This window comes from Trypanosoma cruzi (genome assembly GCF_000209065.1).
Source record: "Trypanosoma cruzi strain CL Brener chromosome Unknown tcruzi_1047053507583, whole genome shotgun sequence".
Taxonomy (NCBI): Eukaryota; Euglenozoa; class Kinetoplastea; order Trypanosomatida; family Trypanosomatidae; genus Trypanosoma; species Trypanosoma cruzi.
Genome location: NW_919695.1, coordinates 1 through 11,483, shown reverse-complemented (window position 1 = coordinate 11,483; position 11,483 = coordinate 1). Strand labels below are relative to the sequence as shown.

General features: G+C 51.3%; 7 protein-coding genes across 7 annotated transcripts, besides 12 other annotated features; all 7 read left to right on the top strand.

Moving 5' to 3' along the window:
• Tc00.1047053507583.70 (ribonuclease inhibitor, putative) lies at positions 1-2,613 on the top strand (the record flags this gene model as incomplete). The annotated part of the gene is made up of 1 exon (XM_801658.1): positions 1-2,613. A coding segment is annotated over one exon (2,613 nt), but the record flags the coding sequence as incomplete, so codon positions are not given.
• Positions 1-4,516: a sequence feature (heterozygous, Esmeraldo-like haplotype).
• Tc00.1047053507583.60 (uncharacterized protein) lies at positions 2,975-3,373 on the top strand (the record flags this gene model as incomplete). The annotated part of the gene is made up of 1 exon (XM_801657.1): positions 2,975-3,373. One exon carries the CDS (start codon positions 2,975-2,977, stop codon positions 3,371-3,373), a length of 399 nt encoding a protein of 132 aa, XP_806750.1.
• Positions 3,769-3,800: a sequence feature (AT_rich).
• Positions 3,935-3,989: a sequence feature (A-rich).
• Positions 4,396-4,454: a microsatellite.
• Positions 4,517-9,322: a sequence feature (haploid, Esmeraldo-like haplotype).
• Positions 4,527-5,900, top strand: Tc00.1047053507583.40 (uncharacterized protein; the record flags this gene model as incomplete). The annotated part of the gene is made up of 1 exon (XM_801656.1): positions 4,527-5,900. One exon carries the CDS (start codon positions 4,527-4,529, stop codon positions 5,898-5,900), a length of 1,374 nt encoding a protein of 457 aa, XP_806749.1.
• Tc00.1047053507583.30 (uncharacterized protein) lies at positions 6,156-7,757 on the top strand (the record flags this gene model as incomplete). The annotated part of the gene is made up of 1 exon (XM_801655.1): positions 6,156-7,757. The coding sequence occupies one exon, from the start codon at positions 6,156-6,158 to the stop codon at positions 7,755-7,757; it is 1,602 nt and encodes a 533-aa protein (XP_806748.1).
• Positions 6,186-6,240: a sequence feature (AT_rich).
• Positions 7,920-8,014: a sequence feature (A-rich).
• Positions 8,035-8,089: a sequence feature (A-rich).
• Positions 8,169-9,785, top strand: Tc00.1047053507583.20 (nucleolar protein, putative; the record flags this gene model as incomplete). The annotated part of the gene is made up of 1 exon (XM_801654.1): positions 8,169-9,785. The coding sequence occupies one exon, from the start codon at positions 8,169-8,171 to the stop codon at positions 9,783-9,785; it is 1,617 nt and encodes a 538-aa protein (XP_806747.1).
• Positions 9,323-11,483: a sequence feature (areas not merged during assembly with more than two copies in the genome that could not be assigned to a particular haplotype).
• Tc00.1047053507583.10 (uncharacterized protein) lies at positions 10,074-10,565 on the top strand (the record flags this gene model as incomplete). The annotated part of the gene is made up of 1 exon (XM_801653.1): positions 10,074-10,565. One exon carries the CDS (start codon positions 10,074-10,076, stop codon positions 10,563-10,565), a length of 492 nt encoding a protein of 163 aa, XP_806746.1.
• Positions 10,601-10,630: a sequence feature (A-rich).
• Positions 10,631-10,655: a microsatellite.
• Positions 10,656-10,726: a sequence feature (A-rich).
• On the top strand, positions 10,762-11,483 carry Tc00.1047053507583.4 (uncharacterized protein; the record flags this gene model as incomplete). The annotated part of the gene is made up of 1 exon (XM_801659.1): positions 10,762-11,483. A coding segment is annotated over one exon (722 nt), but the record flags the coding sequence as incomplete, so codon positions are not given.

Here is an 11,483-nt window from a genome sequence, read left to right as displayed (position 1 = left end):
GAGGCGGCGCTGACGTACACGGTTCAGTTTGTGGACGGCACGAAGAGGCGCGTAGACGCCTTCCCGAGTGACACGGTGGCGGTGATGATTTCTCGGGTTGCCCTTCGCGCCGGCATTGTGCAATGGCGCATGTTCTACCTTGCAGAACTTGCGGACGAGGGAACTGTGCTCGGTTTGGTGCACCGCTACCTGAGCCGCAGCGCCACACTGGAGGATGAGGGCGTCACGCCGCAGACGGCTCTTCTCTTTGAGTTCAAGCACTATAAACGGCCGCTGCACTGGGACGACGCTGTGGCGCAGGAGTTGTTTTTTCGCCAGTTGCAGCAGCACATTGTGCGTGAGTATTACCCCGTTTCGGAGGCGGTTGCGGTGCAGCTTGCGTCGTACGAACTTCAGGCGGTGTTTGGCGACTTCACAGCACAAAAGTCGCTTCTGTACTTTGACCGGGTGGGCCTTGAGGCATACCTTCCCATCTCCGTCTCGGCCCATGAGTACGACTACTGGCAGCAGCGGCTGGCGACAAACCACCGACGGCGCGCCGGGCTGACTGCGACGCAGGCGCGTTGTGGCTACATCGACGTTGTGAGCACGACGCCGTGGTGGGGCATGACTTTCTTTGATGTGAGGGACCGCGACAACTGCCCATTCATTGCAGGTGTGGCGGAGGACGGGTTCTATGTTTTTAGTGCGTCGAAGCAGGAATGCCTCGACGCGATTCCGTTCCCTGACCTTGTCGGGTGGGAGCGTTGCCCCGCGGGTGTTGTGATAAGGCGCCGCGGCACTCACACGATGACGCTGTACGCCACGAGCCAGTTGCAGGCGAAGGAGCTCGTGGACCTGCTGAGCGAGTACTACATGCTGCTCCCCCAGCGGGTCCGGGATGGGATGCGCATTGACGTTGGGGATTTGGAGACGGTAAGTGCTGGGCTCGTCAGCCCGACAGTGTTCGAATTTCCAGTGGTCAGTCGTCCGCACCCCGCACCGTACGAATCGCGCGTGGAGTGCATGAAGGCGGCATACATGTCGTACTGTGCGGAAGTGGATGAGCTGGGGCAGCAGCACGTCCCGGCGGCGGCGCTTCTGCGCGCGATGGATCGAGCCGTGGACGATGGCACGGCGCTGGACGCACTGGATCTTGCGATGGCCGACCCTCCCGTTGACGACCGGCACTTTGCTGTTCTCGCCGAAATTTTAACGTTTACGCTCCGCGAGTACGAACCCCCTGAGAAGCACGAGGGGTGGAAGGAAAACATTGCCGTCACGGCGGTGCTGCTGGCACAAGCCTCGGTGGAGCGACAGCTCCTGACGGCGTCTTCTGTGCCGACAATTGCGAAGGTGATCGCGCTTTTCCCCGCGCTGCAGACGCTTGACCTCTCCTACATTCCGCTGGATACGACGTCGGAGCAGCTTGGCGGTGCGCTGGCCAGAGGTGCAAAGCAGCTGCGGCGCCTGGTTTTGAGGGGCTGTCGCGTTGGCGCGCGAGCGCTGCAGTCCATTTTGGTCATTTTTGGTTCCCAGAAGCCGAACGCTTTGGAGCACCTAGACCTCGAGGACAACTTCTTGACGCACGCCGCTATACATCCCCTTTGTGAGGTGCTCATGGATGGTCGCGCAGCACTGACAGAGCTTAACCTGGCGTTCAACCGCCTTGAGCCATCAGGCATCGATGCGATTGCTAAAGCTCTCCGTGCATCCCCGCAACTGCAGTCGCTGGATGTCTCCGGTAATCCTGGCGTTGAGCCGCCTTCAATGCGGGCGCCTTTGCTGGTCACGAAGGGCAGTGGCATTGCGCGACTCTCTCTCCGTTCCTGCAAACTGCACTTTGCACTCTTTGGCGCGATGAACGCGGAGTTGATTTCTAACGGCGACATTGTGGAGCTTAATCTGTCGGCGAACCCCATTGGAGACGGTGTCGACACACGCGCAGCGATGGCGGCATTTAGTTTTTTGGGTGATCCGCGTTCAGCGTGCCGTCTTGAGGTGTTTTGCATGGAGGATTGCGGTTTGATGGAAGGAGTTTTAGGTGATGCGCTTGGAGGCGCCATGGCGTCGAATCGCACAGTGCAACGGCTTTTTCTGCGCAGCAATGGCCTGGCACGGAAAACAGGATTTCTTCCACCACTTTTGACAGAGGCTGTGGGCACCCATTCTGTCTTGTGCGTCCTTGACTTGTCGGACAATGGCATTTCACATGCAGGCTGTATGCGGCTCTTTGCGGCTCTTGTGCGAAGCAATAGCATGTGCAAGCTTTACCTTGACGGAAACCATCTGGGTGCTGCTGAGGAGCCGGCAAGCTACGCCGAGCTTGTTGCCCTTCTTGAGAACAGTGTCTCACTGAGTGTGCTCAGCCTTTGCAACACCGAGATGCAGGATGCTGCGCTGGAAAAAGTTGGCGAGGGACTCTCACGCAATACTGCGCTTCATACTTTTGTGGCGAGTGGCAACGCGTTTACAGCGTCGGGTATAGCGGCTTTTGCACGTCTCATACACCACAATGTGACGCTCAAAAATTTGGACCTTTCGACGGAAGCGCTTTGCCATGATGAGGCTGTGTACGCAGACACGCACCGTCTTTTATCGGGTGTGGGACGGCTGGATTCTGTACAGCTTTAGCGGTGTTTAGAGAAAATATTCTTCACCCTCTTGAATTATCGTTACACCACTAATGGGCATCTTCAACTGTGAGTATGCGTGCGTTTTTTTGGCTTTTTTGTCGGCCACACTTTGCATCAAGCGCTTCTGCTGCGGTTGCCGCTTTTACCACACCTCTGATGCTGTTTACTGTCTTTTTTTTTTTTTTTTTGCAAGTGTCTTGCTTGTGTCCCATGCACAAATTTGTGGGAAAGGCGGATGCTCCTCGACGACAAAAAGAGGTGAATGATGTCTGGAGGGAGCTCGGTTGCCGAGCAGTGGGGCGTCGAGCGCGTTTTACTTGCTGCGTTCGCCGCCAACGCCACCGTCAAGCATCTATGGCATGGCCGCAGAAGGGATATACAGCGTCACCAAGGAGCCGCGGCGGCGGCTCGATGACCCTGCGACCCACCGGGACATCAAGGCGATGCTGGAGAAGCAGCCGTCTGTTTCGTTGGCTGTTGCCCGCGTGATGCACGAGCCGGCACCGCTGCGGCGCACGGCCGTGAATGTGGATGGCCGGGTGGAGGAGCAGGTGGTGCCTCACCCGGAAGCCCCACCCTGCTGCTGCCGTCGGGGTGGCGCAGTTGTGCATGAGAGCTTTCCTTCAAATTATTATACACGTGGTTCTTCTTTTGTCTTGTTGTTGGCGCTTGTGCCACTGTGCGGCGGTGAATATTTTTCCTTTTGTTTTCGCTTGGTGAGCGCAGAGGTGGTGCCTGTGGGGCGGGTGGCGCCATGACCGTGACGGAGCGAAGGTGTGTGCTGCCGGCGATGGGAGAGTTGCGCGTGACTGCGGCGACGAGGGTTCATGAGCGGATGGTCGTCACGCTCGAACCGCAGACGGAGGAGGAGAGCGCCGAACAGCCTTGAGCCGACGTGTTTGGTGCGGAGCTGTTGCCGGGTGTTGTGGCGCCCACCCCTGTTCTCGTGGCGTGCTACGACACAGGGTGCAACGCGACAATCGCCCGCTTTGACTCTGACATGGACACTCACCTGGATGTTTTGCGTGTCGGGGCGCGATGGGGTGGTGAGGACGCGGTGGGGCCGGTGTACTTTTTTTTTTCTGTTTGAATGTTTTTTTTTTGTGTTGTGCGTGAATATTTTTGTATTTTTAGTTGCTTGTTTGTTGGGAAGATTTTTAAATGTTAATATATTATTTTTTTTTTGTATGTGTTGTAGTGGTCACTCGTGCTTTATATTCACTTGTGGGTGATAATGTTTTTGATGGCTTGTGACAAACGGTAGTGCGGATTTATTTACTTTTTTTAATTATTTCTTGCAGGCTATATTTATGAATGAGTTTTTTTTTTATTTTTTTATTTTTGTTGTTGTTGTGTTTTTTTTTTTCTTCTTTTGTACCCGCATTGTGTCTTAAACGCTTGGAATGGTTTTGGTAGTGGGGACACTCAGAAGCCGCTGGTTGATGTCCTGGATTATTTTTATGCTGGCGATATATGTATATATATATATTTTGATGTGTTTTGCTTTTTATTGTATGTATGTATGTTTATGTGTTTTTAGTGTGTGACTGCAGGAATATTACGGTTTTTTTTTTTTTTTTGTATGGCACGATGTCAGTGGCGTAGCGTTTTGTCTTTCATTTGCGTCGGGGGTTTTGCTATTTTTCTACTTTTTTTTTTGTGTGTGTGTTTTGTGGACAGCGATGTACCGTGCCGTTTTAATCATGTTATTACGAAGGTGTTTTGCGTGGCTGTGTGACATGTATGGATGTCCATTCCGTATTCTGGAGGTACCTCTACGTGTTTTGTTTTCTTTTGTTTGTTTGATGATTTCTGTTTTTTTTTTTTTTATTTTATTTTTAAAAGCCTTTTTTTTTGTTATTTTTACGTCTGCGTTGCCTCCAGAAGAGCGGCGGTGGCCATTGCGCAGCGATGCTTCATGAGATCCCGTTGCACGATGCTTCTGCTTCTGCTGCAGAACGGCAGGAAGGTGCGCAGGGTGGGCGTGTCGTGGTGACATTTTTTACCACAAGTTTCCCAAAGGCCATGCCGGAGCAGTCCTACTCCGTGCCGCTGGACACGCTCCCTGATGGCCTGAGCACACTTGTGCAGAGTGTCCTCGCGGAGGAGAGCCAAAAATTTGATTTTCTTCTCAACGATGAGTATATTTCGACCTCGTTGCAGAAATTCCTTGTCCGCCGAGGTATTAGCTACGAGGAGTTGCTCAATATTGAGTATACACCGGCCATGCAGGCGAAGGAGGGATCACTTCTCCCCCACGATGACTGGGTGAGCAGCGTTCGAGCTCCGTTTTTGGGATGCGCGGATTTGCTTCTTACTGGGTCGTATGATCATTGTGTGCGCCTTTGGGACGGAGAGAACTGCGTTGCTCTCGGCACATACCACACCGAATGCGTAAAGGAAGTCTGCCTGCATCCGGTGCGGCCCATGACTTCTTCGGCAGCCGCAAAGGAGTTATCGCGAAAACGTAAGCGTGCAGCGAAGATGGAGGATTTTATGTGTGTGAGTTGCAGCAAGGATGGCAGTATTGTGGCGTGGCGCTTTGACTCCGGTGTGTCCAAATTTGAGCCATTGGGAGCGTTGAATCCACATATGGATGGCGTGGACTCCGTTGACATTTCGCCCGGGAATGGGGAATACGTGGCGAGCGCCTCGTGGGACTGCACCGTGAAGGTGTTTGAATGGTCGCAGTTGTTGAGCACAGAAACGCCGCCCACTTCAAAAGCGCCGCTTATCTCATTTACCGACCATACACGACCCGTTCTTGCCTGCCGCTTTTCTGCGACAAATGGGCCCTCTCTGTTGTATTCCGCCGGTCTGGATGGGGCTGTAAAGGCTCTCAGCGTTGACCAGGCCGTCCTACTCTCAAACTACGAGGGCGACCACCCCATCCAAGGAATTGCCGTGAAGCCTGCAGGAGGAGGAGGCGATCTTATCATCGCCGCCTGCACTGACAATCGCGCACGACTCTATGATACTCGTCAGAAGAATACCGTGAAGGCCTTCAGTGGCCATCGGCAATGGTTGTATGCGGCGACGTGGATGTGGCGACGGGAGGAGGGCGAGCAGGGAGGGCCGCACCTCTTTGCCACCGCCAGTCAGGACAGCACCGTTCGTGTGTGGGATCTCCGCTCCTCCAGTGCCGCGCTTCTTACGCTGGACACCATGCACACGGACGGAGTGCTGGATGTTACGTACGTTGGAAATGCACAAATTGCGTCGGGTGGAAAAGACAACAAAACAAAAATTTTTTCATTGTCGCACGGCGACAGTCCCATGAGTTGACCGTTCATTGCAATCTGGCTTCCCCTTGATTAAGTCTTATAAGGCGAAAAGAGAGAAAGGAAAAAAAAAGGAATAAATAAATTGAGGAACTTGAGAGTAACTGATATGCTCCACAACAACGTTTAATCCTCTTTTTTTCGGTCCCTTTTTTGATTATTTCCTTTTAAAACTTTTTTACCGACATTATATTTTTTTTTCTTTTGCTGCTGCTGCTGCTGCTTAAGATCTCTTTATCGAGTCCCTTTTTGTTACGGAATGTTGCGTCTCTCATGTGTGCTTGGCTTCTTTATAATATATATATATATATTATTTTATTTTAATGAACTTAAAAAAAAAAAAAGAGAGGTAGAGTGTATGGAGGATGATCTTTTCCTTCTGATTCATTTTGACGGCGACGGTGCTGTTACATTGGATGAGACTACGCGGTATTTTGAACGAAATGGCTTTATGCGGGACAAGGACAGTGCACTGAATGAGAAGGGCACACCGCTTGTTTTTTTCAAGGAGACACGTATAGATGTGACGGCATTCCGCGAGTTGGTAAAACTTTTGTGTGCTCATTGCCGGGTCACTCTTGGCAAGGTCTGGAGCGTGTGTGTGGAACAAGCTCTCTACTCCGTGTTCCGCGCCAATGCCCTGGTGCCCGAGATGGTTGTGTCGCGAAAGGCTATGGAACAGCTTGAGCAACACATCATGAGACATGGCGAGACGCCTCCGCCTGATGCAGCACTGTTCACAGGGAATACTTTTCCCGAGTACCTGGACTATGGCGAATTTATCGAGTACTTTCTGGTGCGATGGCCAAATTTGTCAAGGGCAAAGGTGGCAGCGCTGTTGCGGCACGCCGGTGCCGAACACTTCCACGAGGTGCCGCCTTCCGGCCCGGAGACGGAAATCATCGAGGATGGGGCGGTCGATCAAACACAGACTGAGGAGGGAAGAGAAGGTGAAATGGAGCAGCTGCTGCGGTACACCGCACAACTCAAGGCAACACTGCGCTTCAGGGAAGAGGCGGTTGAGAAGGCCGACGAATTGGCAGCGCAGAACACCATTCTTCTTGAGACGTTAGCCGTGGCCGAGGAGGAACACATGCGATCCCAGGAGCAGATCAAGAATTTGTCAAGAAAACTTCAGGAACTCCAGTCGGAAATTGGAAAAAACTTTTCCATTCCTCACACTTCCTTTTCCCCCACTTTCTCAGAGAGTTATGCCTGTTCTGTGGGTGAGGTATCGAACGATGATGCGAGGATGCTTTCTCTTGTCCAACGTTTTTGTCGTAAGCGAGAGCAGGCGGAATTGTCAAAAGAGTTGTTTCTGCAGGAGAAGGCGTCACAGCTCGAGAAGCAAAGTGAGTTTCTTTTGCAGTGGGAGGAGGCGCTACACACGAAAGAGGGCGAGATGGTTCAACACGAGCTGGAGGCCAGGAAACGTTGGTCCGAGGCCTTCCTGCGCAAAGAACGGCGGTTGGAACGCCTGCAGGAGACATTAGAGCTGAAGAGACTTGAGATCGCTGCGCGTGAGGCGGCGATAGAAAAACGCCGGTTTGCCCAACTTGAACGGGATCGCGAGGCTGGTGAGTTATCGCTTGGCGAGAGGCGTCGGCGGATGCAGCAGCTTCAGTTCATTGAAGCGGAGCTGCACAAACGTGAGGAAAGAGCACTGGCCAGGGAGGGGGAGGGCCTCCGGCACGCCGTGGGTTTTGGGGAACACCATCGACTCCGGAGGCCCGTGCAACAACTGGCCCGCGGCCACATGGAAAATATCGGAGAATCACAGCCAACGGACGGCGGGGCCATGGATAGCCGCGTGTTGTCACCATCCAAGTGTCGTACCCCGTACCTATCGCTTTTATCGTAGCTTTTTTTTTTGTTGTTGTTGTCTGCGTGTGTTTGGTTTGGTTTGGTTGTGTATGCAGACGTTACTTTTTTTGTGTCTGCCATGGCGGTCCTTTCCGCTGCGCTTGTGTTGATACTGATGCTTGTATCATGTGTGCATGGATTCTATAATACCCTTCCTTAATGCCTTTGTTTTTGTTTGTTTGTGGTGTGAAATTAATTTTGTTTTGTGGTTTTTTTTTTCTTTCTTTTTGTTGTTGGTGTTCTTTTTTGATTTTTACTGGATGAAATCTTCGTTATTTTCTTTCTTTTTTTTTTTTTGCCTTTTCTGTCGACTTTTTTTTTTTTTTTTTTGAACTCTTTTGGAAACATTGCCAGGGAGTTGAGGCAGTTGAGATATAAATTTTTTTTTTTTGTTTGTGCGTGTGTGGCGATGGGCGCCAAGAAAAAAACGACAAGCCGCTCGTCCGGCAAGAAGAAGGAGGCAGAGAATGATGTGCTGAGCGGACCGATCTCGTTTGGCGAGATGTCGCCTTACGATGAGGAGGCCATTGAATTTGACGATGTGCTGTCGGACGAAAATTACGAGGAGGCGCACGACGAGACGATTAATGACGACGACGACTTTGAAGTGAAGGCGGAGAAGTATCGTCGGCAGATGCTTGCCCTCAGTCGCGAAGCCGCGGAGGAGCGTGACGCGGACATGCGAACTCGTGCCGTGAAGGCAACCCCGTTACACGATGCCGAGGTGGCAGAGGAGCAGATGCAGCTGCTTGGCCAGCAGCACACCACAGAGGAGCTGCGCGATCGTATTCAGGAAACGATTCGTGTACTGTCGAATTTTAAGGAGGAGCGAGAGGAGGAGCGGACACGCGGCGAATATGTGGATTTGCTGCGCTCCGACATTATGGCACTGTACGAATACAATGAGTTTCTTACAGATGCGGTTCTGCTGCTTTTCCCACCAGCAGAGGCTGTGGAGTTTTTTGAGGCCATGGAAAAGCCGCGCCCGACGACCATTCGCGTGAACACGCTGAAGGCCAAACGCCGAGATTTGGTGCAGGCGTTGCTGAAGCGTGGCATGCATGTGGAGCCGCTGGAGAAGTGGTCCAAGGTCGGTTTACAGGTGTTTGAATCAAATGTTCCAATAGCGGGAACTATCGAGTACCTTGCCGGGCAGTACATGCTGCAGTCGGCGGTATCGTTTTTGCCTGTGATGGCGCTCGCCCCGCAGGAAAAGGAGCGTGTTCTTGACATGGCCGCTGCGCCTGGCGGAAAGACTACATATATTGCTCAGCTGATGAAAAACACAGGTGTATTGTTTGCCAATGATGTGAGCGAGCCCCGTACGAAGGCGTTGAATGCCAACCTGCAGCGTCTTGGGGTGACAAATACGGTGGTGACAAACTACGACGGTGCTGGCTACAATAAGATCATGAAAAACTTTGATCGTGTTCTCCTTGACGCACCGTGCACAGGGAGTGGTATTATCTCACGGGACAAGAGCATCAAGAGCAGTAAACACTACGAGGATGTTCAGCGAGCCTCGCAGCAGCAACGAACGCTTCTTCTTTCCGCCATTGATGCGGTGAAAGTTGGTGGCTACGTTGTTTACTCCACCTGTTCGTTTCTTGTGGAGGAGAACGAAGCGGTTGTGGAGTTCGCGGTGCGTCGACGCCACGTGGAAATTGTCGAAATGGGACTTCCGTTTGGTCGTCCCGGGCTTACGAAGTACCGCCACCACCGATTTCAAGAAAAGATGCAGTGCTCCAGACGCTTTTTTCCGCATGTGCATAACATGGACGGATTCTTTGTGTGCAAACTGAAGAAGTTGTCCGATGACTGTCGTCCAGAGGCTCAAGACATTGCCGCGGTGGAGGAGACGAAGAATGGCGTCTCACGTCGTGCGAAGAGTGGAATGAAGGGAGCCGCCAAGCGACAGCGCGACGGCAGCGCAGACATCGTGGCGACGGAGTCAAGGAGGGAAAGCCGCATAAGCGTTCCTCCACCGACGCCAAGGGGCGGCAGGAAAAAGCACCGTAAAGTTTGAGAGGAGAAAAGAGCGAGTGACAGTCGTGCTAATAATTTATTCCTAATATCTTTTTTACCGTTTAATCGGAATACACAACCACTCTCCCGTGTGAACGCATCCGACATATTTTTTTTTGGGGGTGGCCATTGTGGCGTGCCTCTTTTTTTTTTTTTTTGTTGTTGTTGATGGCTTTTCTTGGCTTCTTTTTTTCAACGATGGCGTTTGTCTTGTTTTTGTTGCGGTGAAGCACGAAAAGAACAAAAAAAGAGGGGGGAGGGGCGGGAGTGAGTGAGTGTCTTTTGTGTAATGGCTCCTCCGTCTCCCTCTGCCTGTGATCCTCGTGTTTACCTCCATGAGAGGGTTCGGCAGCACTATTTGGAGGTGCTGCCTTCACGCTGGCGTGCTGTTCTCTTCCGATTGGCGAAAAACACTCAATTGCGACAGAAGAACGATGTTATTGTTGAAACTCATCTGCTCTCCGAGATACAAGCCGACTTTGACCTCATCCATGCACTATTGGATGAAGAGCATCGTGTCTACCGGGAGGGCGTGGCATGTCTCTGTTCTCAAACATCGAATGGGAAATCCGAAACGGAACGATGGACTGCTTCCCGTCATCTCCTGCAGGGGATGCTTTCTTGCATTGCGATGAAGGAGATTCTTATTGCGCACTGGAAGAACGATCTTGTGGACATTTCCCCCAACACACTGCGTGTATATTGCCATGCATGTATTTCTCATCCACACGTGTCTGAGACAGATATAGAGCGGCTTTTGGCCCTTCACACAGTTTCCTGATAATCAGCGTTTATTTGCGGTAGTCCTCTAGTGCCTCTTCTTTTTTTTTTTTTTTTTTTGATGCCATTTATTTATTTATTTATTTGTTTAGTGATGTTTCTTATTTTTATTATTTTTCTTTTTCTTTTTTATTTTTTCCTTACATTTTTTCTTTAGTTTTTGGTGGTTTTGATTGTGTGTACTGGATGCGCCGGGCATGGATGAGCTCTATGTGTTTCTCCTTGACTGCGGTGTGTCTTGTAAGGAATATGTGTTGAGTCGTATGCATGATTTCCGAGAACTGCTTGGCGTTTGGCATCAAATTGCCTTGAGGATGTTTAAAAGTACGTTTTTGGCTTCCGCTGCCATATTTATTGTGGTCCTTGTTGTGTTTTTTACACTCATCGGATGTGTTGCCTTTTCACTTGTCGGCTCAGTGACTATACGGCACTATATCCTGTCGCACGCCCCTGGAAATCAGCTAATGTCACTTACATTCAATACAATGCCGTTTGAGACGGAATTATGGCGATTGCGCAAGGTGGATGCCATCGTGTCACATCTCACATCCCAACCGGAGTCATTGCTCCAACGCAGCGACGACTCTCTCGTTGTATCCACGAAGGAAACGACCGACAAACAACTGACATCTTCCGTTGCGGGGCAGGCTGCCTCTCTTAAAATGTCACTCATAGAGCAGTACGTTAAAAACACACTGGCGACAAGCACGTTGATTATTCCTTCATTGGCTCAGAAAGAAGTGTTTCCTCCTGGTGGTGGCGTTTCCATTGAGGCACTCTTTGAGCAAAAGAAGCCTATGTTCAATGCCAAGGGCGTATATGACGCCAAGATGCAATTTGTTTTCATGAAGGAAGATGCGGGCCGCGACGTTTCAATGGTGTTGGAGTCCGCTGTTCTGTTTGCCCGAGATCCCGATGT